General features: G+C 43.3%; 1 protein-coding gene across 1 annotated transcript; it reads right to left on the minus strand.

Annotated features, from left to right (window-relative positions):
- Positions 1 to 9,234: 9,234 nt before the first annotated feature.
- Positions 9,235 to 23,604, minus strand: CUNH2orf50 (chromosome unknown C2orf50 homolog). Its single transcript, XM_007935090.1, has 3 exons — positions 23,354 to 23,604; positions 12,986 to 13,025; positions 9,235 to 9,426 (listed from the first exon to the last, which is right to left on the minus strand). The coding sequence occupies exons 1-3, from the start codon at positions 23,602 to 23,604 to the stop codon at positions 9,235 to 9,237; spliced, it is 483 nt and encodes a 160-aa protein (XP_007933281.1).
- Between the last annotated feature and the right edge of the window lie 1,701 nt (positions 23,605 to 25,305).

Here is a 25,305-nt window from a genome sequence, read left to right on the forward strand (position 1 = left end):
GTCTATTCATGTCTTCTGCCCATTTTTTAATTGGATTATTTGTTTTTTTGTTATTGAGGTGTTGGAGCTTTCTATAATTTCTAGAGGTAAGTCCCTTGTGAGATATGTCATTGCCAAATATTTTTTTCCCAATGTGTAGGTTCTCTTTTGACTCTTTTGGAGAAGTCTTTGGAAGCACATAAAAAATTTAATTTTTAGAGGGTCTCAATCATCTGGTTTCTCTTCTGCTGTTTGTGCATTTTGAGTTATGCTTGATAGTCTATTTATATTAGGGTCCTTAAATTTGCCTCTAGATTTTCCTTGAGGAACTCTATAGTTTTAGGTTTCACATTTAAGTCTTTGATCCATCTGGAGGTCGTTTTTGTGTATGGTGTGAAGTAAAGATCTTGTTTCATTTTTCTGGAAATGGATATGCAGTTTTGCCAGCACCATTTATTAAACAAACATTCTCTTCCCCATTTAATGGATTTTGGGCCTTTGTCAAAGATCAGCTGACTATAGGTCAATGGATCTATTTTGGGTTCTCAATTCTATTCCATTGGTCTATGTGTCTGTCATTATGCCAGTACTGGACAGTTTTGACTACTGTGGCTGTATAGTAGGTTTTGAGATCCAGTAGTGTGAGACTCCTACTTTGTTCTTCTTCAATAGTGCTTTGCTTATCCAAGGTCTCTTTCCTTTCCATATAAAGTTTGTGATTGGTTTTTCCATATCCTTAAAGAATGTTGATGGGTTCTGGATTGGTATTGCATTGAATGTATAGATTGCTTTGGGTAGAATTGCCATTTTCACAATGTTCAATCATCCTATCCATGAGCATGGGATGTTCTTCCATTTATGTAGATCTCTTATGGTTTCTTGAAGTAGTTTTTTATAGTTTTCTTTGTACAGATCTTTTGTGTCCCTGGTAAGATTTATTCCCAAGTATTTTATTTTTTTGGTAGCTATTGTAAACGGTATTGATTTCCTTATTTCTTTTTCAGCAGTCTCTTTGCTGGTGTAGAGGAATCCAACTGATTTTTGGATGTTGATCTTGTATCCTGCCATGATGCTAAATCTCTCAATTAGTTTCAGTAGATTTTGACTGAATCTCTTGGGTTTTCTAGGTATGGGATCATATCATCAGCAAATAGGAATAGTCTCTTAGCCTAACTTTTGCTATGTACTTAATGGATAACAGTGAGTTTGAAATAATACTCCCTGACAGTGCAATTAATCTTTGAAATCAACTAAGTAGCTAAATGTAGGATCTTCTTCATAGTTGGCTGAACTGAAGATAGTGTTATTATCATCTTATAAAAACTGAGGTGCCTCAGTAGAAGGCTGTCCTACTTTCACCACAACCCTTGGAGCTAAAGAGTCCACAGGTTTGCATGCTTAGGAATTTGCTTGCTGTAGTAAATTCAAAGTGAGTCCTGAATGAGCTACCCAAATAGGCCACCAGGAGGTAACAGAATGGACTAGAACGTTGCAGAATCCAGAAGGTCCCTGTTAAGAGTCTATCAATGAGGGTTCAGTTACAGACTACAAGATCATCCTCTTTAGTTAGCTGAATTATTACAAAGTATTAGGCAGTGTACTGAATTATTGGAAGGTTTGAGGAAGCAGGTGTTAGGATGCGTTTCCAGGAACAGCTCCCAGAACCTCACTGATAAACACTTATACCAAAAGCCCACCCCAGGAAAGCCACCTACTCAGGAAGCTGTTAACACCCTGCTCAGGACTCTCAAAGCTGGGGACTAACCTGATACTGGTGCCTGCATTTCTGGGCTTCCAAAAGGGTCCTGAGGTTGGCCATTGGCAACTCTTACTTCTGCCTTCAGACTCTCCTTGGCAGAAGCTAGGTCACATGATGAAGCCCAAGCTACAAGGAAGTCTATTACACCTAGCCTCCTTGATAGTGGACTTCCCAGCAGCCAGGCCCTTGGCATGTGTCACAATGATCACCAGGCAATGCCACCATGATTTGGGGTACTTTGAACAGAAGATAATTGTTTCTCTCTGCTATTCTTTTCATGGCATAGTGCCTAAGGCATGTGACTGCTAACAAGAAGGCTGGCGATTCAAACCCACCAGCCACTCCTCGGAAGGAAGACTGGGCAATCTGCTTCCATAGTGATACCACCTTGGAAACCCAAGGAGGGGTCACTATGAGTCGGATCCGAGTTGTTGAGTTTGGTTTTTTTAAAGGTGTGGCAGAAAATACAGAGGGCACATGTAAACTGTTGGAGCTCTGATAGGTTTAGTATTAAAGCTGGAGTCAGAGGACCAAGGCACAGCAGGTACAGTGGGAGATTTATCTGAAGTTCCTGCTGGCTCAGCTCTGGTTTCCCATTTCACTTCCCTCAGACCTTGTGGCTCAGCCACTCCGATCAGACTCCAGGGTTCCCTTGCTCAAGAGCAAGGCAGAAACAAGATGCAATGGGATACAGAGAGCTGGGGACACGGGATGGAATAAGGGGTTGTCTGAACTGTAAAGTTGAGGGCTGGCACTGAGGACTGAGGGTGCAAGAAGTCTGTCAAAGGGCAGTGAGCTGTCAAAGACTTCCAGTGAACAGCCAGCAGGCACGTGGCTTTTTCTGTGAAGCCCCTTCCTCCATCTCTTCCATACCTACTTCTTACTAACCTTGAAGATCACTTTGTGATTTAAGACTCTGTTGCTCTGTACACAAGGACTCTAGGGACAGCCTTGTGCTCTAAGTTTTTAATGTCATGGGCCCATCAGTTCATGAGTTCTGGACCCTCTCCTGCAGGCAGCTGTGGAGGGGGGAGAGGAGAGTTCTAGTGTGCTGGCATGGGGCAAGGAGGAACAGACACTGTTGGTGTGGAAAGATGTAACACTAGGGGCACAGAGAATGATCACTTCTGTCATCACTGTTGTTTGGAATGAATCTTAGGTATATCACAAAACCCACTGCCATCAAATCAGGTTTTATCTGCAAAGGGAATCTCAACAATTGACTAAGTGTCTCCCATGGCTGCAGCAAGCTCACCAATCCTCAGATATCATGAGTTTATTGAAAGCTGTTCCTGCTTTCACAAGTGCAGTGGGAATCACACTGGCCACTGCCCTGGATAGACTGGTGTGGAAATGAGTAGACGATCATTTGCTCTTAGGAAAAATAAAATAGGGAAGCAAAGAGCTTTACTACAAATGTCAGAGTCTCCTCAAGGGCTACAGCCATGACACCTATACTTCACTGCCATTGAGTCAATTCCAACTCATAACGACCCTCACTGAGTTTCCAAGGCTGCAAATTTTTACGGAAGTAGATTGCCTCATCATTCTCCTGTGAAGCAGCTGGTGAATTTGAACCACCTACCTTTTGGTTAGGAACCCAATGCCTTAACCACTGCACCACCAGAGCACAACATCTAATATCTATTGAGTGCCTCCTGAGTAGGCAGGACTGTGACATGTCAGTGACTTATCCTTTGTAAAAGGAGGCTGTTCCCATCCCAAGATTGTTTTGGTTAGAAGTTCTTGGTCTTGCCACATGGCTGAGGCTTCTCTTCCATAGGCTCCTCCTTTACCCTCTTCTGTTTATTTTAGGGGTGGTCAGGAACTGGAGCCCTAAGACTAGCCCAGTCTTTCCTACCATTCTGGGATGCTCACTGCCTGGCCTGAGGGATCTTTATGAGACATTGGTGCTCCCACAACCACCCAGGGAGCACTGCTTCTCCACAGTGGATCAAGTGCTTGCAGAACCCTCTGCAGCTATGGAGGGGAGAGAGGAGAGTTCAAGCGTGCTGGCATGGGGCAAGGAGGAATAGACCCTGCTGGTGTGGAAAGATGTAGCACTGACTCCCTGCTTTGGGGGTCATCTAGGAAGGCAGGGTTACAGGAACAGGATTTCATCCTGGCTCCAAGCCTCACTCTGCACTGGCTGCTCTGCACAAAGACTGATGTGGCTGATGTAGGTGTGTGGGACTTGGCTGTCCAGAGGATCACAGTTACCTTCCAGCATTGGCCCTTACAGGCTGCATGACTTGGGAAAACCCTTACCATCACTATGCCTCAGTTTCTTCATCCTTAAAATGGGCATAATAATTAATACCCACTTCATAAGATTATTGCAAGATGCTCAGTGTGTGGTAGATCCTGACTAGGTACACACTAGCAAAAGTTTCCTGGAATTTGTGGGCTCTGGTTTTGCTCTTGAAGCAGTGGGAGGTGGGTTGTGACAGTAGCTATCACGGATGGGCCCTGCAGAAAGGGGTGCAGTGCCCAGCCCCCATGCCCCAACTAGGATACCTCCCTAGCATATAGACTCTTGTGACCTGATGGTTGCCTCCAAATAGCTCCAGACATCAGGTTCTTGGTGTCTACAGGAGGGTGGGTGTGCCTGGATGGAGGGATTTTCTACCATGCACATCCACTGAGACGTCTCTCCAACCCAAAATCAGTGCCCCTATTTTGGAGAACTCTGAGCTCTGGTAGCGTAGTGCCTAAGGCATTTGACTGCTAACCAGAAGGCTGGCAGTTCAAACCCACCAGCCACTCCTCAGAAGGAAGGTTGGGCAATCTACTTTCATAGAGATACTGCCTCAGAAACCCCAGGAGGGGTCGTTATGAGTCGGATCTGACTCGAGGGCAGTGAGTTTGTTTTTTGGTTTTTCTGCATCCCAGCATCTACGTGGTTACACAGGACACAGCTTGTTACCACAGCTCCTCCTGTCACAACCGAATACAGTAAGTTGGCTGCCTGACTAAGAATGGGCCGAAGAATACATTCCAGGGGATTCTGAGATTGAGAACTGATTCCATTTTCATTCTAGCTATTCTCCTCAAGACAGAGACATAAACTCAGCAGCTACTGGTGATGGTCTTTTCCTTGATCCTAATTTTTAAAATTCCCAAGCCTACAGAAAGATTGGAAGAGCAGTACAACAAACACCCTCTTTACCTTAATCCATCAATTGCCAACAATTTTTCCATGTTTGTTTCATTTGTCACTATTTACATAGAGCCCTGGTGGTACAATGGTTAAAGCTCTTGGTGGTTGTTCTGGTTACTTCATGCCGCTCTGACAAGAATATACCACATATGGGATGGCCCTAACAAGCAGGAGTTTATTCTTATAATTTGGAGGCTTTAAGTCCAAGTTCAAAGTGCCAGGCTCTAGGGGCTGGGTGAAAGCCCCTCAACCTTGGTGTCCAGCTCTGCCTCCTGCTCCCGACCCACTGGAGCTAGAGGCATTTCTTCACTCAGACAGCTGCTAGCTGCTGAGGCTGAGAAGCCCAAGGTTGACAAGTAAAAAGGCACAGTCCCAATGCTACCAAACCACACAGCGGGCCATTAACTTAAGTCCATTGTAAGTCCCAAGGTCTGCAGAGCATGGCAGGCTGCTGAGCAATGACACAGTTATATGCAGGGTCCAAGCATGCCATAGGCTAGAGACCATTCCCAAAGGCTTCTCCTTATATACAGGAAGCAGACCACATACCCAAAAGCAGATACCCAGCTGCTTGTGGTAGATCCCACCATGGAGTTGATTGCATCTCCTCATGGGGAATAACTACCACCAGCTGCCCAGCCACTCAACCAAGCCCTGCCAAGTTGACACACAAACCAAACTACCACAGTGGTTCACCAAAAGGTCAGCAGTTTGAAACCACCAGCTGCTCCATGGGAGAAAGATGTGGCAGTCTGCTTCCAGAAAAATTTACATCCTTGGAAAATGTACAGGGCAGTTCTATAGCCAATGAGGACTCCTTTAACACACCTCTCCATCATGCTTTGAGGACTTACTTTCTACCATGGGAAGATGTCTCAGGCTCAGCTGTATGTTCCTTGGATGGCAGCCTTTTTTTTTTAAAGAAAAAAGCCTTTTTATTGTAACTTGGGTGAAGGTTTACAGAGCAAATCAGTTTTTCCATTCAATAGTTCATACACATTTTCATGCCATTGATTACAATTCCCACACTGCAATATTAGTCATCCCACTTCCTTCCATTGTTTCCATATCTATTCCTCCTTCTTTCCTAACATTTCCTGCCTTCCAAAGCCTTCCAAACAGTCCTTGGCCAAATGCTACCCTTTGATCTCAAATGGTTGATTGTTCTAAGGGGTTCTTACCTCCCTAGTGTTATTGTTCACTTTATAGACCTGTCTATTGTTTGGCTGAAAATCAAACCACAGGTGTGAGTTCAGTTTCAGGCTTGAGGGGTGACTATAGGCCATAACCTTGGGATTTCTATCTGTCTCTATCTGACCAGTGAGCTTGGTCTTTTTTATGATTCTGAGTTTTGTTACACATTTTTCTCCAACTCTATCTAGGACCTTCTAATGTGATTCCTTTGAGAGCAGTTGGTAGTGGTAGCTGGGCACCATCTGGTTCTTCTGGTCCCAGGATCATGAAAGCTGAGGTTTGTGTGGTCCAATAATCCTTTGGACTAATTGTTTCTATGCATCTTTGATTTTCTTCACTCTTCTTTGCTTCAGACAGGGAGAGATCAATAGTGTTATCTTAGATGGCTGCTAAAACATCTTAAACTTGTAAGACCCAAGTTGTCACTCATCAAAGTGGGATGTGGAACATTTTCTTTCTGGACTATGTTGTGTCACCTGACCTTGATGTGCCCTGAGACTATGGTTCTTGGGCAATAGTCATTCCCTCAATATATTTGGTTATAGCTAAGAAGTTTCACCACTTCTAGGATCCTATTCAATGCTCTATTATATTTATACATGTATTTGCAGCAAATATAAATACACATGTAGAAATGCTGTTGTTGTTAGGTGCTGTCAAGTTGGTTCTGATTCATAGTAACTCCGTGTACAAAAGAATGAAACACTGCTGGGTCCTGCACCTCCTCACAGTCATTGCTGTGTTTGCACCCACTGTTGAAACCGCTGTGTCAATTCATCTCATTGAACGTCTTCCTCTTTTTCACTGACCCTCTACTTTACCAAGTATGATGTTCTTCTCCAGGAACTGATCCCTCCTGATAACATATCCAAAGTACATGAGATGAAGTCTCACTATCCTTGCTTCCAAGAAGCATTCTGGCTGGACTTCTCTCAAGACATATTTGGTTATTCTTCTGGTAGACTATGGTGTATTTAATATTCTTTGTGTATAGAAATATCCTCTGACAAAACTGTAAATATTCATGAGTGTAGCCCTATTCACCTTTCCACACCTGTTCCACTTGTGCATCTATCTAGATGGCAGTCATTTATATCACAAGAGAGGAGAGAAGCTGAGTCTGCCACAGAGAGAAGATTGAGGCAGAAGTGCTCAGAGAAGAAGCAGCAATGAAAGTGAAGAAAGGACCTTGCCAGCCTTCGTGCTTGCTCTTCAGCCTGTAATCCCAGTCTCTTCATAAGACCTGGCTGCTTCCCAGCCCATATGCCCTGAGATGTTCTTGTGTCCTGATTTATAAGGCCCCTTTGTGCTGGACTGCTTCTGAGCCCATGGAATTGTTGTCCATTTGTCTGCAGCCAGGCCTGAGGGCCTCCTGAGCCACCCAACCACCCTTGTTCTGGTTCACATAAAGCATGGAGCTGGCAGCTGGTCGTTCAGTGCAAATGCTCCTTTATCCTAATTTCCTTGGCTCCTGGTGGGTAAAATATGGTCAACATGGGATGGTAAGGAGTAGGCATGCTCTTGAAAGAAGGCAGATGTGGCAAGGAAAGGAGGGGGCACTGGCTGGTTATGAGGAGCAGTCTCCTGAGGATGGAGCCACTCGCAAGGGAGCATGGCCAGACAGGCCAGTGGGTGGAGGGTGCAGAAAGAACTTTTTCCAAAGGGCTCTGTCCTAAGGTCAGTGTGCTGGCAGCTTCCCTTTCTTGGCTCAGTCTGCCCCACCCAGCCTCCCTGTACCTATCTCCTCTGCATTTTCCTCAAGGGTCAGCTTGGTTGCCAACTTCTGCAGGACTTAGTTCATCAGGACTCAGATGGATAAACTTTCCTCTGAACTCCACAGGCACATCTGTCTGCACCTAGTTTTGTGGACAATAGCATTCCCGAGGGCCACTGGCCTGCTGTCTCTGAGCCGACCACCCTAGAGTAGGCTCAGGCACAAGCAAGTTCACGCTGGAGTCATAAACAGAAGTAGGCGCTTGTCCCAGTCAGGAAACCCCTGCATTCCAGGGACTTGGTCTGCATGTAGCCATGGAGCCCAAACTCTACTTTAGGCATTTGTTTTAAGCATTTGCACAGATAAACATTGCCCAAAGCTATTTGTGGAATTGGTCACAGCCTCTGTATGTTTGGATTATTGCTCAGCAAATATTTACCATCTGCTCCCTTCCACTGTGGGTGAAGTACATTTTCTTACCCAAGTGAGATTGAGTTTGGACATGTGACTTCTTTTGATGAACAAAACGTTAGCATATGTGATGTCTTCAGAAGCCTTCAATGTGCTGGCATGGTTTGGTTTGGCTCTTGTGCTTTGGTGAGGTGCCAGGAGGAGAACATGCCCCACGTAGCTATTGATCCAGGAGAATGAGAGACACATGGAACGTAATTGGGCCCAACCTGAAGACTGGAGCCACATCTAGTCAGGCCCAGCCAAGATCAGACAACCTTTATCTGACAGGCAGACCTGTGAGCAAAAAAATGGGCTGGTTTATTAAACTGCTTTATCCTAGCTGACTCATACACCCTGTAGAGAACTAAACAACCTGCAGTATTCACTATTCATTGAATAGGATCCTAGAAGTGGTGAAGGCCTAAGAATCTGACCCTCCCCTATCTTACAGTTGTGGAGACTGAGGCTTTGAAAGGGGACTATGACATGATGAAATCAGACATGGTTCTATCACTTACTAGCAGTGTGATCCTGATCAAAAGGAATTCAGTCTTTTGCTTAGTCTCCATATCTCTCTAATGGGAAGAATAATACCTACAAAAGAGACAATTTGTTTAATGTGCCAACCACAGAGTCTGTGCCTAATGAATTTGCCTTGTCTGTACGCAGCTGCCCTTATAAGGCTCCCTTTCACAGGCTGTTCTAAGGGTTGTGGTTGAATTTCCACCATTACAGATTATATGGCTTTGGGCAAGTTGCTTAACTCCTCTTAGTCTCAGTCTCCTCATTTGTGAAAATGAACTAATGAAGCCTCCCAGAAGGCTGCTGTGGGGCTTAGAGATGATAAGAGTACCAGCTAACATCAGTGGACTCTTTTCCCTTGGCCAAGCTGTGTGCTATGTCAATGTCAACTCAGAGAATCCCACTCTACTCCCACACCCACCTCAGGAAAGCATGCCCAGGACCTCTTTGGTCCTAGATGGGCTGTAGCTCTTCTTCAAGCTTCTTCTTCCGAACTCCTTCCACGAAGAAGAAGTCCATGTTTATGAGCATTTTCCCCAGAGGTGTGTCCATCCTGCTGCCCACAACCTGGTTTGTGGAGTTAGGAACTGTGTCTGAGAAGAGAGGCACATACTCTGGCAACGTCGGGTGCTCCTTCTTATTGCCCTGAGGAGGACAGTCCATGTCACACATTGCATGAAAATAGGAAAGCACCTGCATGCCACCCAAGGGCCCAAGAACACAAAGTGGAGAGTAGATTTCCTCTTTGTGTGATGTGTTCTCCAACCACTTCAAAATCAGTTTTGGTCTGTGATACCCAGAAGAATGACATGATTCCCAGACCTTTGTCTGACACACCCCTGTACATCCCTGGGCCTCTCTTCCCCCAGAAGTTTCCCACACTCTTTAGTTTTTATCCTGTGATCTCTAATGATCTAGTTACCTGTTGGCCACCCCCAGAGACCATGACCCTTAAGGGACCATGCCTTATCCCTCCATCTTGTTGTTGTTGTTGTTGTTGTTAAGTGCCGTCGAGTCGTTTCCGACTCATAGCGACCCCATGCACAGCAGAACGAAACACTGCCCGATCCCGCGCCAGCCCCACAATCCCTGCTATACTTGATCCCATCATCGCAGCCACCGTATCAATCCATCTATCCCCATGATATAAGACACTGTTTCACATCTGGGCAGAGCTCCATAAGTTTGTTTTGTTTTTCCATTAGCAAATTTCTACTTAAAGTATAAAATACATGCAGAAAAGTACACAAATCACAACGGTATACCTAAATACATTTTCACAAAGTGAACATGCTATGTAACCACCACCTAGGTCAAGAAATACAATACGTTCAGCCCCTTCTGAACTCCCTGACCCCAAGACCACCTCATCTTGACCACTAATACCATGGATCAGTTTTACTTGTTTCTGAAGTCTATATTAATGGAATCAGATCTCTGCCTCACTTGTGAGACTTATCCATATTGTTGTTGTGTTGGCTTGCAGTTCACTCATTCACATTGCTATGCACTGAGTGAGTTGCATGAATATTCACTATTTAGTTTACCAGTTTTGGGGTATTTGATTAGTCCCACCCTGAGCATTCATGTACATGCATGCCTCTTGTTGTTGTTGTTTTTGTTAACATGTGCCGTCGAGTCGGATCCAACTCATAGTGACCCCTCCTTGGGTTTCCGAGGCAGTGTCACTATGGAAGTAGATTGCCCCATCTTCCTTCCAAGGAGTGGCTGGTGGGTTTGAACCACCAGCCTTCTGGTTAGCAGTCAAGTACCTTAGGCACTACGCTACCAGAGCTCCTGCATACCTTAGTATGTGGCAAATGAGTTTGGTTAACAACACTTATAACTGATAAATGAATGAATGTGCATGCATTAAGAATAATACAATCAATGGGAGAAATACTCAGCTATTGATGCCCATATTTAAGGTTAACTTTGTGTACCCTGTGTCATCTAACATGACCATAATGAAGGAATAAGATCCTGGTTTTTACCTGGAAAAATCTATATTGAAGTGGCACTATTTGGGTGTGATACAGGTTTCAATAGTCATGCTGCTAATGTATAAGCCCTTGGCAGGGAGAGACTGTTGTAGGCTGGAAGGTCAGTGTAGGACTTCAGTCCCCAGGAACTGCATTTTCTATCCTATATCAGACAGCAACTAGTCCAACAAGTCCAGCAATGCAGGTATTAAAACATCTTCTAAAGCTCACAAGTTTCAGGTCAATGTGGATACTTTCTTGGTTGACTTTCTACAATGTCATTTTTCAGGTTTATTCTTTGACCATTCTTTTCATAGCTAGATTCACTCCCCATTCATTAATTCATCCAACACAGAGTGCTAGACACTGTATTTGGTGCTAGGGGCAGAACACAGAGATAAGTCCATCTTTGTTCTTTCTCTTAAGGCCCTACCAGTGTACCGAAATTGATCATTGCAGTAATACAAGTACATGCTACAACAAAAGAATAGATGAGATATGCTGGTGATTCAAAGAAAGGTGTGACCTGATCCAACCTGCTTGGGAAAGTGAGATTTCTTTGAGGAGTATGTACTTGAGTAGGATCTTGAAGGATGAAAAAAAGTTCATCAGTCTGACAAGGTGGGACGTGCATTTCAGTCTGAGCAACAACATGCATAAAAGCATGGAAAGAACAAAGAACACTGGTTAGTACGAGAAAGCAAACAGGCTGGACAGGTAGGCAGGGTCAGACCTCAAGAAGCACTGTAAGTCATGTTGAAAATTCAAATTTTACCTGAGGATCTATTTATTGAAGGATTTTAAACTGAGGGGTGACATTTTCTAGTTAAGGAAAATTACTCTCATGGCTACCTGGAGGATGGACTGGAGTTGATGATATTAGGGAATTAGTTCACAAAGTATTGTTACCCAAACTTATTCTCTATACTGGGCATACCACATACACATCAGTATACCTATCTAATATCCTCATACAGGTAAAATTTTCAACAGCAAATGCCTATCATTTCCAATTGTTTCATCTTAATAAAATCAAGAACTACTGGGGGAAAAAATTATAAATGCTCTATATGAATATTTTCTTTTCCACTACACCTTGAATTTCTTGAAATGAAATTATATTTTATTCATCTCTGTCAATTAAGATTGTGTGTCAACTTAACTGGGACATGATTTTCAGTAGTTTAGCAGTTATGATATGGTCAGTCCCCATCATGAGATCTGATATGATGTAATCACCTTCATGATGAGATCTGCTATGAGCAGCCAATTAGTTGAAAGGAAGGTTCCTCAGGGATGTGGCCTGCTTACAATATGTATGGACGTCCTGGCAAAACTCTTTGGTGTTTTGTTCAATCTGGATCCTGCATCAGGCTCATCATCATCTGACTTCTGGTTCTTTGGGCTTGAGCCAGTGGCCAGCCATATTGCCTGCTGATCTTGGGATTAGTTAGCCTATGTAACCTGTGAACCATTAGCCATCCATCCTACCTGCCTATCTTGGAGTTGTCAGCCCTTGCAGCTGCATGAGTCAGGAGAAGCCTCCAGCCTGACTTCTGACCCATGGACTTGGGACTTGCTAGCCCTTACAACCTTGTGAGCCATTTCTTTGAGATAAATCTCTCTATATATAGATAAAGATATAGATATAGATATAGATATGGAGCTCGGTGGTGCAGTGCCTAAGGCATTTGACTGCTAAACAGAAGGGTGGTGGTTCAAACCCACCAGCCACTCCTTGGGAGGAAGACTGGGCAATCTACTTCCATAGAGGTATCACCTTGGAAAGTCAAGGAGGGGTCACTGTGAGTTGGAACTGACTCGATGACAGTGAGTTTTTGGTTTTATATATAATTCACTGATTTTACTTCTCTAAAGAACTAAGCCTAAGACAATCTCTGTACATTCCAGCATATAGTACACGTAGATCCTCAATAAATGTTAGATGAATGACTGAAAGAATGAATGAAATAAACCAAACCAAACCCACTGCCATCAAGTCAATTCTGACTCATAGCAACCCCCATTGGGTTTCCAAGGAGGTAAATCTTTACGGAAGTAAATTGCCCCATCTTCCTTCCATGGAGCAGCTGGTGGGGTTGAACTGCCAACCTTTTGGTAAGCAGTCAAATGCCTTAGGCACTGTGCTGCCAGAGCTCCTTGAAAGAATGAATAAATACTCAAAATGCAAGTATATCTTCCCAGAATATGTTTCGCCTTACCATCAGATCATAGTCTTTCAGGAAACTCCAATTCTGAGCCCTGGAAAGGAAAAACACATCGACAGTGTGAGTTCTCTATATGGCATTTTTATACATGACATTCACTGTGTCAAGTAAATAAGTTGATGCCACTGATGGATTATATCATATTGTTGTTGTTAATTGCTGTTGAGTCTATTCTGACTGATGGCAGCCCCATGGGTACAGAGTAGAACAGCTCCATAGAGCTTTTGAGACTGTGACCTTTTGGAAGCAGCTCGCCAGACCTGTCTTCCAAAGAGCCTCTGGGTAGATTCAAACTGCCAACCTTTCAGCTAGTACAGTGTTAAACTGTTTGTGCCACCCAGGGACTCCTAATATATCATAGAGGAAGTGAAATAATTTTTAAGTGAAACAAATGGCAAGAATCAACCAGGTATTGATAACATGTTGTTTCCCATAAAATGGACAAAGATTTCAATAATCAATGACTTTTTCTAGAGTTGTAACTATGATGCTGGGGGGGGGGTATAGCAGAACTATGTAAGGAAACCAGTAGAGACAAAATCACAATGACCCTCTATGCATTTTAAGTAGCATTTTCAATTTTTCTGAAGAAAAATTAGTTTTCACTTCCCCAAACTTTTGAAACCATTCAGTGTGTGTGAAGAGGAAGTTGGAGGAGAGGTGTAAGAAAAAGGTAAGGTGACAGTAAGAATGATATTACCTGCCCTAGCACTTGACTGCTAACCAGAACCCACCAGCCACTCCTTGGAAAGAAGGTTGGGCAATCTATTTCTGTAATGATACCGCCTTGGAAACCCAAGGTGGGGTATCTATGCATCGGGTCCGACTTGATGGCACATAACAACAACAACAACAGTAGTTTAATTCTTAATTGAATCCATTTTTAAGAAGTCAAACAATTCTACAAGACTTGCAATGGAAACAGTTACTGTCTGCCCCATTCAGTCTCCTGAGTCCCATATCCATGATTCAAATACTTTCCAGTCTTTTAGTTATTTCTTCAGGTCTTTCACTTCTGTATTTTGAAATAATGTACCCACTCTACCATTCCTTGATTTTTAAAATTTAAACTAACCTATTGACTTTCTATTATAGAAGATGATAAGTTAGTATTCTTACCCCTTCCCTCCCTTCATTCCTTCAAAAGAATTGGTTATAGATTTTGGTTGAATCAATATTTTTTGTTTATATAATTATCAGGTGTAAATACTGTTTATTTATGAACTAAATAGCACAGTATGACCATAGAGAGGGTGTAGCTCCCAGGGGCAATCTCTAAGTTGCCTCCCCGCCCCCCCCACCAATTTCAAAATTCAATAGGTGTTGATGGTGACTCAAGCATCTCATATTTGGGGAGCCTTGGAATGTTCCACACTTCCTTGTACTTGTGCCCGGGGGCATGCTTCCCTATGCCTCTAGATGCCTACCATGCTTGAGGAAGGAAGTTATCGGGTTAATAGAAACTGCTCAGTGGTGTTCTCCTTTTAGTGGTCCCCAGGGCACGTGCCATACCTACCACATCTTAGATTCACCTCTAATATGACTCCAGGTTCTTTCTAATAAACTTAGCACTTTTTCTAGAGTTAATAATTGTATTTCTTGTCAATTTTCTTAGGTTTCTATATATTGATCATTGATTGCAAATTCTCTAAAAAAATTGTAAAGCCCCACTCAACATTCTTTTCTACAAAATCAAATGTATCAGATAATGAACAATTCAATTTTTTTTTTTTCCCCATTAGAGATCTCCCTACTGAAGCCCGCTGTCCTCCTGCCCTCTAGACCCCAGCACTGGTCTCCTTCTTCACCTTCATCCTTTGGGTTCCCTCTGTTTGGATTCTGCATCTTCCTTTCTTGTTTACTCTCCTGTTTTTGTGGAGCATGTCCTCCAGTATCTGTGGATTCATGTATTCCTTTGGTTCTGGAAAATTCTATGATATTTTCTCTTCAAATATTCTCTTTGGGTACTTCTATTTAAAGAACCTTTTTCTATTTTCCAATTCTTTTATATTTTATAGTGCCTTGTTTTTCTAAGCAATTTCCACTAATCTGCCTTGGATGACACAATTAACATGGTCAACTGCTAATCAACTGTTGGAGGTTTGAGTCCAACTAGACATGTCTCAGAAAGAAACCCTGATGATCTATTACTGAAAAATCAGCCATGGAAAATCCAACAGAACACACCTAAGATGCCATGAGTTGGAATCAACAGGAGAACAACTAGAAAAAAATATTAAGTTTGTGAATTTTTTCTTCAGTTGTAGTTGTATTTTAATCATATATATGTGTGTGTGTGTGTGTGTGTGTGTGTGTGTATAGGAGCTCTGGTAGCATAGTGCCTAAGGCATTTGACTGCTAACCAGAAGGCTGGTGGTTCAACCTCACCAGCCACTTGTTGGAAGGAAGGTTGGGCAATCTACTTCTGTAGTGATACTGCTTTGGAAACCCAAGGAGGGGTCGCTATGAGTCGGGTCTGACTCTGTGGCACATAACAACAATAACGTGAGGGGTCGCTATGAGTCGGGTCTGACTCTGTGGCACATAACAACAAACACTGCTGTTGAGTCAGATCTGACTTTTAGCGACCCCTCCTTGGGTTTCCAAGGCAGTATCACTATGGAAGTAGATTGCCCAACCTTCCTTCTGAGAAGTGGCTGGTGGGTTTGAACCGTCAGCCTTCTGGTTAGCAGTCAAATGCCTTAGGCACTACGCCACCAGAGTTCCTAGACAGAGAGAGAGAGAGAGAGAGACGGAGAGAGAGAGAGAGAGAAGGAAAGAAAGAAAAAGAAAGGAAGAAAGAAAGAATTTATTTATTGTGCTTTGGGTGCTAGTTTACAGAGCAGAGTTTATTTTACATTCAACAGTTCATGTACATTTGATTTCACGCCCCGATTACCATCCCCCACCGTAATGTACTCTCTTCCCTTCCCATCCCTGTGACCACCCCCTCTCTGTGCCCTTCTTAACTATGGACTCTGGTCTGTCCAGCTTTCCCTCCATGTGAATGCTGCCCCTCTGGTGCCCCATGGCCAATTGCTCCAAGGGGTATATGTCCCTAGAGTAGGTGTGTGCATTGCCCTGCGGTGGGTGTTCTGCATGTACGTTTTTCTACTGTTGGGCTGAGAGCCAGTCCTTGGAAGTGAGTCCAATCCTAGGCCTGAAGGGTATCCCAGGGTCACAGTGTTGGGGGCTCCACTAGACCCTACCTGAGCAGTAATACCGGTCATTTTGAATTTTGTTTTTGAATTTTTTCCCACATTTTTCTTCCCACTCTATCCAGGATCTCCAGTTCTGATCCCTTCCCCAGTGGCTGGCATTGGTAGCCGGGTACCATCTAGTTCTTCTGGTTTCAAGGTCCATCATATCTTTGGACTAATTGTTTCCAAATGGCTTTGATTTTCTTCATTCTTCTTTGCTTCAGATGAGAGGAGACTAATAGTTGCTCCTTAGATAGCCATTTGAAAGTTTTTATGATCCCAGTGGCTACTCACCAAAGTAAGTTGTGGCACAAGATTTTTATGTACTCTGTTGTGCCAATTGAACTTGGTGTCCCCTAGTACTATGGTCCTGAGTAAGCTCTTGTAGCATAGTGCCTAAGGCATTTGACTGCTAACCAGAAGTTTGGCAGTTCAAACCCACCAGCTGCTCCATGGAAGGAAGATGGGGCAATCTACTTCTGTAAAGATTTACCTCCTTGGAAACCCAATGGAGTCGTTATGAGTCAGAATCGACTCGATGGCAGTGAGGTTTTTTTTTTTTTTGTATATATATTTTCATTTTTAGAATTCATTTTAAAGTTTCCTAATTGTTCCACATAAAGATGTTGAACCAAGCCTCCTATTTTCATCCTATCCATCTGAGATATTGGACACTTTTACCCCTCAGTGTTTCTGGCATGACTGTTGCCCTCCGTGGCTTTCCCTTCTGAAATTATTATGCTTTACCTTCTCCCACTCTGCCAATCTATCTTTTTCCATCTTCCAAAAATGTCTTGACATCTCTCACCCACCATTGCCTTCCTTGCTATCATGAGGGAGCTATGTTTAAGTAGTTTTGGTTTTGAATCAACCTTGATCTCATGGGAATGCTGAGACATAGTGATAAGCAGTGAGGTATGAGAAAAGAACACTGGGTCCCAGTCGTTGCTCTGCTGCCTGACTGCTGTGTTGCCTTGGGCAAAGTCAATGCCATTCTTGGGCTCTCAACTTTCCTATTTATAAAATAGGAAGTCGGTGCAATAAAAACTCTGACCATAAGAATCAAAGCCGGTTCTTTGGCAGAGGACAAATATACCCCCATCCTCCAACTTCTCCACCATTTCTGACACCATCCACTCCCCCTCCTCTTTCTCTGTTGGCTTTGATATTTATAAAGGTCACAGAGAACTCATGGAAACAACATTACTGCAATCACAACTTTAAGAACAGAGAGAGAGATAAATAAAAGATATAAACAGAAATGAGGATATGCAAAGGATGAGGTTCAGGAGGGGTCCCAGAACAGGACCTCAAAGACTAAAAGGGGAATTTACCCTTCCCCAAAACCAAGGTTCATTCACCCATCAGGAAACATTCAAACAGAAAAGTAAATGATGTCCTTCGGCGAGCCCAGCTATTGGTCACTCCTCCAACTCTTGGCCCAATTTGGTCTTTACACTCTGCTGCTACTGTCTGGGACTGCCCATTGTCTCTGCTTCCTGATTGTTGCAGCTTTACTCATCCTGCTCAGGTCACAGGTGTAAAGGATGCTCCTCTCCTGGATCTCATTTATCAGGAAGCCCCATTTGAGCCTCATGTTTTAGGGTTTTCATCAGTCACGGAAGTGGTGCCAACCAATCCTGGTAAAGATCAACCCTTGGGTGCCACCCCACCCCAGGCAATGTGGGTAAAGATCAATTCGTGGGTGGGGCTCCACCAGCCAGTCAGAGTAAAGGTCAGACTGCACAGAGTTTCTCAGTCTATCTCAGTAAATGTCAGTTACAAGGAGTGAGGGTAGGGGGCTCCAGAACCAGAACCAAAAAGCCAAATTGCTTTTTCAGTAAGGTAATTCCACATCACCTGTTGGTTTATTGGACACTTGAAATGTGACTAGTCCAATTGAGCTGTGCTGTAAGTGAAAAGGCAAACTACATTTAGAAGGGTTGGTACTAAAAAGAATGTAATATATCTCTTTAATATTTTTTATATTGACTACATGTTGAAACAATAATTTAGATATGTATGGTTAAATAAAATCTGTTATCAAAATTAACTTCATCCATTTCTCACTTTTGTTTAAAAAATGTAGCTATTCAAACCAAAGAGCCAAACTCACTGCCATCAAGTCAATTCTGACTCATTGGATTTCCAATGCTGTAAATCTTTACAGAAGCAGAACCCCCCACACATACACCCCATCTTTTTTCTGCAGAGCAGCTGGTGGGTTCGAACCACTGAGCATTTGGTTAGCAGCCAAAGCCTTATTCATGACACCACCAGAACTCCTTCAATGTAGCTACTCTAAACTAAACTCATAGCCGTTGAGTTGATTTGACTCATAGCAACCCCTCCTTGGGTTTCCAAGTATCACTATGGAAGTAGATTGCCCTATCTTCCTTCCGAAGAGTGGCTGGTGGGTTTGAACCGCCAGCCTTCTGATTAGCAGTAAAATGTCTTAGGCACTATGCCACCAGAGCTCCCAAATTATATATGTGGTTTGTGTTATACTTCTATTGGGCAGTTGTGCTCTAGATATTTCTTTAAGGGATTTCATGCCCTTGAAAAATTCTTTTCTTGGCTTTCATGACTCCTTGCTCTCTTGTTTTTTTTCCCTGGCTGCTTCTTCTCAGTGTCCCGGCTGATCTTCTTTTCTTCATCCCATTTATTAAATTGTGCAATTCTGTCCTGAGTTCTCACCTCTTCTCATCCATTGTGCTCTTCTAGGGAAAACTCATTCATGTTTCTGGTGTCAACACCCAACAATTAAAAAAAATATTGTTAAAAATTGAGATATAATTCACATACCATGAAATTCACCCTTTTATAGTGTAGAATTCAGTGGTTTTTAGTATACTTACAAGGCTGTGCAACCATGTGAGATATACATAATTTTGCCTTTGTCCTTGGTTCTTGAGAGACAATGCTTGGAATCTAAGTGTCTTAATAAAGATTTCAGATGACACCTAACAGGTTAGATATGATGATCTTCTACTTTACCAAGCATGACATCCTTCTCCAGGGATTCATCCCTTCTAACAACATGACCAAAGAATGTGAAACAAAAGTCTGGCTAGTCTTGCTTCTAAGGAGCATTTTGGTTGTACTTCTTCCAAAATAGATTTGTTCATTCTTTTGGCAGTCCATGGTATTTTCAGTATTCTTTGCCAATACTACAATTCAAATGTATTAATTCCCTGGAGAAGGATATCATGCTTGGTAAAGTGGAGGGTCAATGAAAAAGGTGAAGGTCCTCAATGAGATGGATTGACACAGTGACTGCAACGATAGGCTTAGGTATGGCAAGGATTGTGGGGCTGGCACAGGACTGGGCAGTCAGTGTTTCGTTCTGTTTACATAGGGTCACTATAAGTCAGAGCCAACTTGACAGCACCTAACAACAACAACAGTTCTTCTGTGGTCTTTTTTTGTTAATTGTCTAGCATATTGTTGTTGTTGTTATTATGTGCCATCAAGTCGGACCTGACTCATAGCAACCCCTCCTTGGATTTCTGAGGCAGTATCACTACGGAAGATTGCCCCATCTTCCTTCCGAGGAGTGGCTGATGGGTTTCAACCACCAGCCTTCTGGTTAGCAGTCAAGTGCCTTAGGCACTACATTACCAGAGCTCCCATCTGGCATATTAGGTGATTGAAAATACCATGGCTTGCGTCAGGTGCACCTTAGTCTTCAGAGTGACATCTTTGCTCTTTAACACTTTAAAGAGGTCTTTTGCAGCAGATTTAGCCAGTGCAATAGGTGTTCTGATTTCTTTACTGCTTCCATGGTTGCTAATTGTGGATCCAAGTACAATGATATCTCTGACAACTTTAATCTTTTCTCCATTTATCATGATGTTGTTTATTGGTCCAGTTGTGAGGATTTTTCATTATGCTGAGGAGTAATCCATACTGACGACTGCAGTCTTCAATCTTCATCAATAAGTTACTTCAAGTCTTCTTCACTTTCAGCAACTAAGGTTGTATTATCTGCATATCTCATGCTGTTAGTGAGTTTTTCTCCAATCCTGATGCTGTGTTCTTCTTCATATAGTCCAGCTTCTTGGATTATTTGCTCAGTGTACAGATTTAATAGCTATGGTGAAAGGACACACTCCCTTCTTAATTTTAAACCATGCAGTGTCCCCTTGTTCTGTTTGAACGACTACCTCTTGGTCTATATACAGGTTCCTCATGAGCACAATTAAGTATTCTGGAATTCCAATTCTGCTCAATGGTATCCATAATTTGTTACATTCCACACATAGAATGCCTTTGCATAGTCAATAAATCACAGGCAAACATCTTTCTGGTATTCTTTGCTCTCAGTCAAGATCCATCTGACATCAGCAATGATATCCCTTGTTCCATGCCCTCTTCTGAAACCGGGTTAAATTTCTGGCAGTTCCCTGACAATATACTGCTGTAACCATTGTTAGATTATTTTCATTACATAATGAGACCCCCAATAAAAGCTCTGGACACTGAACTTCCATGGGTTCCTTAGCTGGTGAAAGATATCCATGCATATAAGAGAGTAGCACGTCCCTTTCTGAGACAAGGAATTTTGAGTTGGGAACCCTCCCAGATCCTGCATTATCCATCTCTTCTTTATGCTGATTTTGATTAGAATCCTTTATAATAAAGCTGTAATTTTAAGTATAGAACTTTCCATGAGTTCTGTGAATTATTCTAATGTATTACTCAAAGGAGTTGTAGGAGCGAGTCAGAAGTTAGGAAGCCCAGGGCATACTCCTGAGCTTGCAGTTGGCACCCTGAAGAGGTAGAGGAAAACCCCTGAATCAGTAGCCAACAGGTCAGAAGTTAGGGAGCTCAAGGTGGACTCCCAAACTTTATGCTGGCATCTACCTATCTGGCAGTGTGAAGGATGGTATCCATTTAACTTGATGTTGCTCCGGATGGCTAGGATCAGAGAAAGAAGTGACGTACTGGAAGTTGGTGTCAGAGATATGAATGATTGTGGACTTGGATGTATGCTGAGTATTACATAAACCATCACTACTATCAAATTTCAGAACATTTTTGTCACTCCAAAAAGAAACTCCAGACCCACAAGCAGTCACTCTTCATTCTCCTTTTTCCCAACCCCTAAATCTGCTAACCCCTAAACCCTGAAATCCACAGAAACTTCCTGTTTCTGTGGATTTAGTGTACAACTGACTCATATATCCAAGTGCCTCCTGGGCCTGTCCATCTTGGATATTTAAGATGTAGCCAGAACTCAGAATCTTCACCCTATATCTCTACCCCACAATTATCCTAGCTACAAATCTCTGTCATCTTAACTCCTTCCTTATCTTTCTTCATCCATCTACTTAGTCATCCACTCAGTTTCACAACTTCCTACTTCTCTTTCATAAATATCTTGATTCTGTTTATCTGTACCAGACCTGGTTGTGATAATTGTTTTCTACCCCCCTAATGCCCCCCCCCCAATATAGCTTAAATTTTTCTACATATTTCGCCTTTACTTCTACCTCCAGAGTCCAGGCCCCTTATACATTCTAGTTCATTCTAAGCACAAAGTCCAGATGGTCATTTAAAAACATCACTAGATTATGTCATGCTCTGCTAAAAATCCTTGATAACTTCTGTATTAGATTCCTAGGCCTGCCAAAACAAATTACCACAAACTTGATGGCTTACCACAAGAGAAATTTATCCCCTCATAGATCTGAAATGTGTTCTTTCAGGTTTGGCAGGGCTATGTTCCCTCCAAAAGCTCTAAGGAAGACTTCATTCTTGTCTCTGCCTATCTTTTGAAAGCCCTGGATGTTCCTTAGCTTGTGGTAGCATCACTCCAATCTCTGCCTCTGTCTTCACATGGACTTCTTCCCTCTTCTAAGAACACAGCTCATTGGGTTTAAGGCCCACCCTTAGCCCGGGATTATTTAAGGTTCTTAAAATTCTTAAATAATTACATCTGCAAACACCTTATTTCCAAGTAAGGTCATATTCTGAGGTTCTGAGTGGACATGAATTTTGGGGGACACTATTCAACCCACTAAAGCATTTCATTACATTTGGAAAAAAAAATCCAGATTTTCACAGGTGTGTAAGAAGCTTTTCCTACTTTTCTGCCTTATTGTGTTGGCCCTCTTTTCATCACTGACTGTGCTTCAGCCACATAGACTTTTTTTTAAAAAAATTTTTAAAGTTCTTTCTTGGCCCTTTCTTATTTTAGGTCTCAGCTAAAATGTCACTTCCTCAGAGAACCCTTTCTGTGCATTCTATATAAAGACGGTGCCCATTCTCCCCCATTTGTTTCCTTCATAATTCTTATCACAGAATAAAACTTACCACGTTTTTTTGTTTGCTTTCGGTCAGCCTCCTCCTGAGAAGCAAGAACTGGTCTGTTTTGTCACCCATTGGAGCTTTTCAGAGATGCTCTGGATATCCACTAAGTGAATGAATGAAGGAGTGTCCTTTCCCTAAGTCACAGTGGCACCTTCTTTCTCAGACTACTTCAACTGTTTCCTCATTGGCCTCTCCCTCATATCTATCCTCCCTGCGTCAGCAGGAGGACTCATACTACTGGGTGTACAGAATCGCCACCCTTCCCCGCTCTCAAAACCCTTCACTGGCTGCTTCTTGCACTTACATCAAAGCCTTCCTCCATGTCTGGTCAGGCTGCACTGACTACCTCTTCCCTTTTATTCTCAGGGCTCAAGTTTGCAACCCTCTCCCATTTCTTCCCTCTGATTGGGCCCTCTCTCACCTCTGACCCTGGAGGAGATAGAGCTTTTCCAACAACGCCATTTGCCATTTGCGTGGCTTACTCCTCATCCTCGGATTTCTCTTTCCTCCGAAGCTTCACAGTAGTGGTCTGGATATAGCCTGAGGGGCCACCACTGTAAACTCTGATTTCCAAGCTTTGGTGGCGTAGGGCCTAAGGCATGTGACTACTAACCAGAAGGCTGGCGGTTCAAATCCACCAGCCCCTCCTCAGAAGGAAGATTGGGCAATCTACTTCCCTAGTGATACCGCCTCGGACGGAAACACAAGGAGGGGTCGCTGTGAGTCGGATGCTACTCAACTGCAGTGAGTTTCGTTTGGTTTTGGCTTCCTCACTGGTCTGGGAAAAGGGAGAGGGACCAAGTAGCTCTCGCCCAGAACTCTGCGGGGAGAAGGGCATGGGACTCACCAGCGCTGCTGGCTCCTCCGCTCGGCCTCCAGGAGCTCTATCCACAGCTGGTCCTGCTGCACGCCATGCGCTCCCGCGGTCCCCCGCTCGACCTTCGCAACCTGGGGCTCCTGGGGGCCGCCAATATGACTCCTGAGCTTCACAGGGCCGTGTGCAGCAGCCGGGGAGACTGAGGCTGGCATCTTAGTCGCGGGCAATCGGTATCCTGCAGATGTGTTTCTATGGAGCCTAGGGGTGGGGCGGCTCCCCATGAGTGCAAGTGTGTGTGTGTGTGTGTGTAGGTGCTTGCGCGTGCCTGCCTGCTCCTGTGTGGATGGGTGTGTGAGTGGGCTCCTCTTCCTGCTCCCCCTCTTTCCTAGTCCTGAAAGCAGGTGCAAGGATCCTTCTCATTGCCCGTTCTGAACCTTCAGCTAAGAGTGGCCAATGGGCTGGGCCCTCCAAGCCCAGGAAAGCTTTTGAGCCCAGCTGTCTTTTGAGCTCTTGCTCATGTTGACTGTCACCCTGGGAACTGGTAGCTCCTAGTGTACCCAGGATGGGCCAGCCCCTTGAGTGCCTGGTGTGTGTGTGTGTGTGTGTGTGTGTGTGTAGAGCACACCTGAATCCCAGGGGTTGATGGTGAAGAGAGCTCCTGGGTCTGTTCCATACCCAATTCCTTAGCCCTTGATCCCTCTTCTCAGCAGGAGACCACCACACAGTATGGGCGAGAGGTAAGGAGCTGAAGTCCTGAATCCTGGGGCAGTAAGAAAAGACCTGGGCTGGCAGACAGGACATCCAGGTGTGGCCCCCGTCATGCTAATCATCGCCTTGTGTCCTCTGGTAGCCTCTGCCCCTCTAGGGGCTTTAGTTTCCTCTTATTTGGAAAGGAATAATAATTTCAGTTTTGCCCTGCTGGTGGATGCAGTAAGGCTCATAGGAGATGATGGATGTACAAGTGCTTTGTGAACTAAAGATCAGATCTTAGTGTGATGTTTCCTGCTTCTATTTTGGAATGATGGAAGACATTATGAGTATATGCCAAGCAATTGTATTAGGGGAAAGAACATTAGTAATAGTGCATTATTAGTATCTATTCTTTCTGTATAAACCTGGAGAATTTGCAAAGCACTATCTTTTATCTTGCTGAACACTCCCAAACATCCAAAGCAGTTATTTCCAACCCTATTTTATAAAAATAAATTGAGGCCTAGCAAGATTAAGTTACTTTCCAAGTTTACAGAGCTAGAGGTAGAGCTAAGGAGTTCTGGTAGTTAAAGTATTCGGCTGCTAATCAAAAAGGATAGTGGTTCGAAACCACTAGTCACTCCATGAGAGAAAGATGTGACAGTCTGCCTCCTTTAAGATTTATAGCCTTGGAAACTCAATGGGGGCAGTTCTATTCTGTCCTATAAGGTCACTATGAGTCAGAATTGAATCCATGGCAGTGGGTTTAGCAGGTAAGTGAAGAGCTTGGCTTTGAATTTAGAACTTCTGAAGGAAACAATGGTCATCTGAGGGTGGGGATTTTTGTTCTACATGTTTAGCTCTCATTTCTGCTCTACCTCAGTGCAGCTCAAGTTTGCTCAACTGACCTCCTCAGGCACCCTCTCTCATCATTTCTGCTCCAGGGACTCTGTACTTCTGGTTCTCTCAGCTTCTTGCTACTGTATTTATTCCCCATTAGAAGAGATTCATAGTTCTGTCTATAAAACTATTGACTAGGATTTTGCTGAGAACTTTTGGTCCATATTCATGAGGAATATTGGTGTATAATTTTCTTTTTCAGTGGTATCTTTGCCTAGCTTTGGTATCAGGGATATGCTTGCTTCACAAAAAGAATTTGGGGGTATTCCCACCTTTTCTATATTCTAGAATAGTTTGAGTAGAATTGCTGTCAGCTCCTTTCTGAATGTTTGGTAGAATTTGCCAGTGAAGCTGTCTGGGCCAGGACTTTTTTTGTTGTTGTTGGTAGTTTT

Source organism: Orycteropus afer, unplaced genomic scaffold, assembly GCF_000298275.1.
Source record: "Orycteropus afer afer isolate SDZICR_OR568_19922 unplaced genomic scaffold, OryAfe1.0 scaffold00025, whole genome shotgun sequence".
NCBI classification, from domain to species: domain Eukaryota; kingdom Metazoa; phylum Chordata; class Mammalia; order Tubulidentata; family Orycteropodidae; genus Orycteropus; species Orycteropus afer.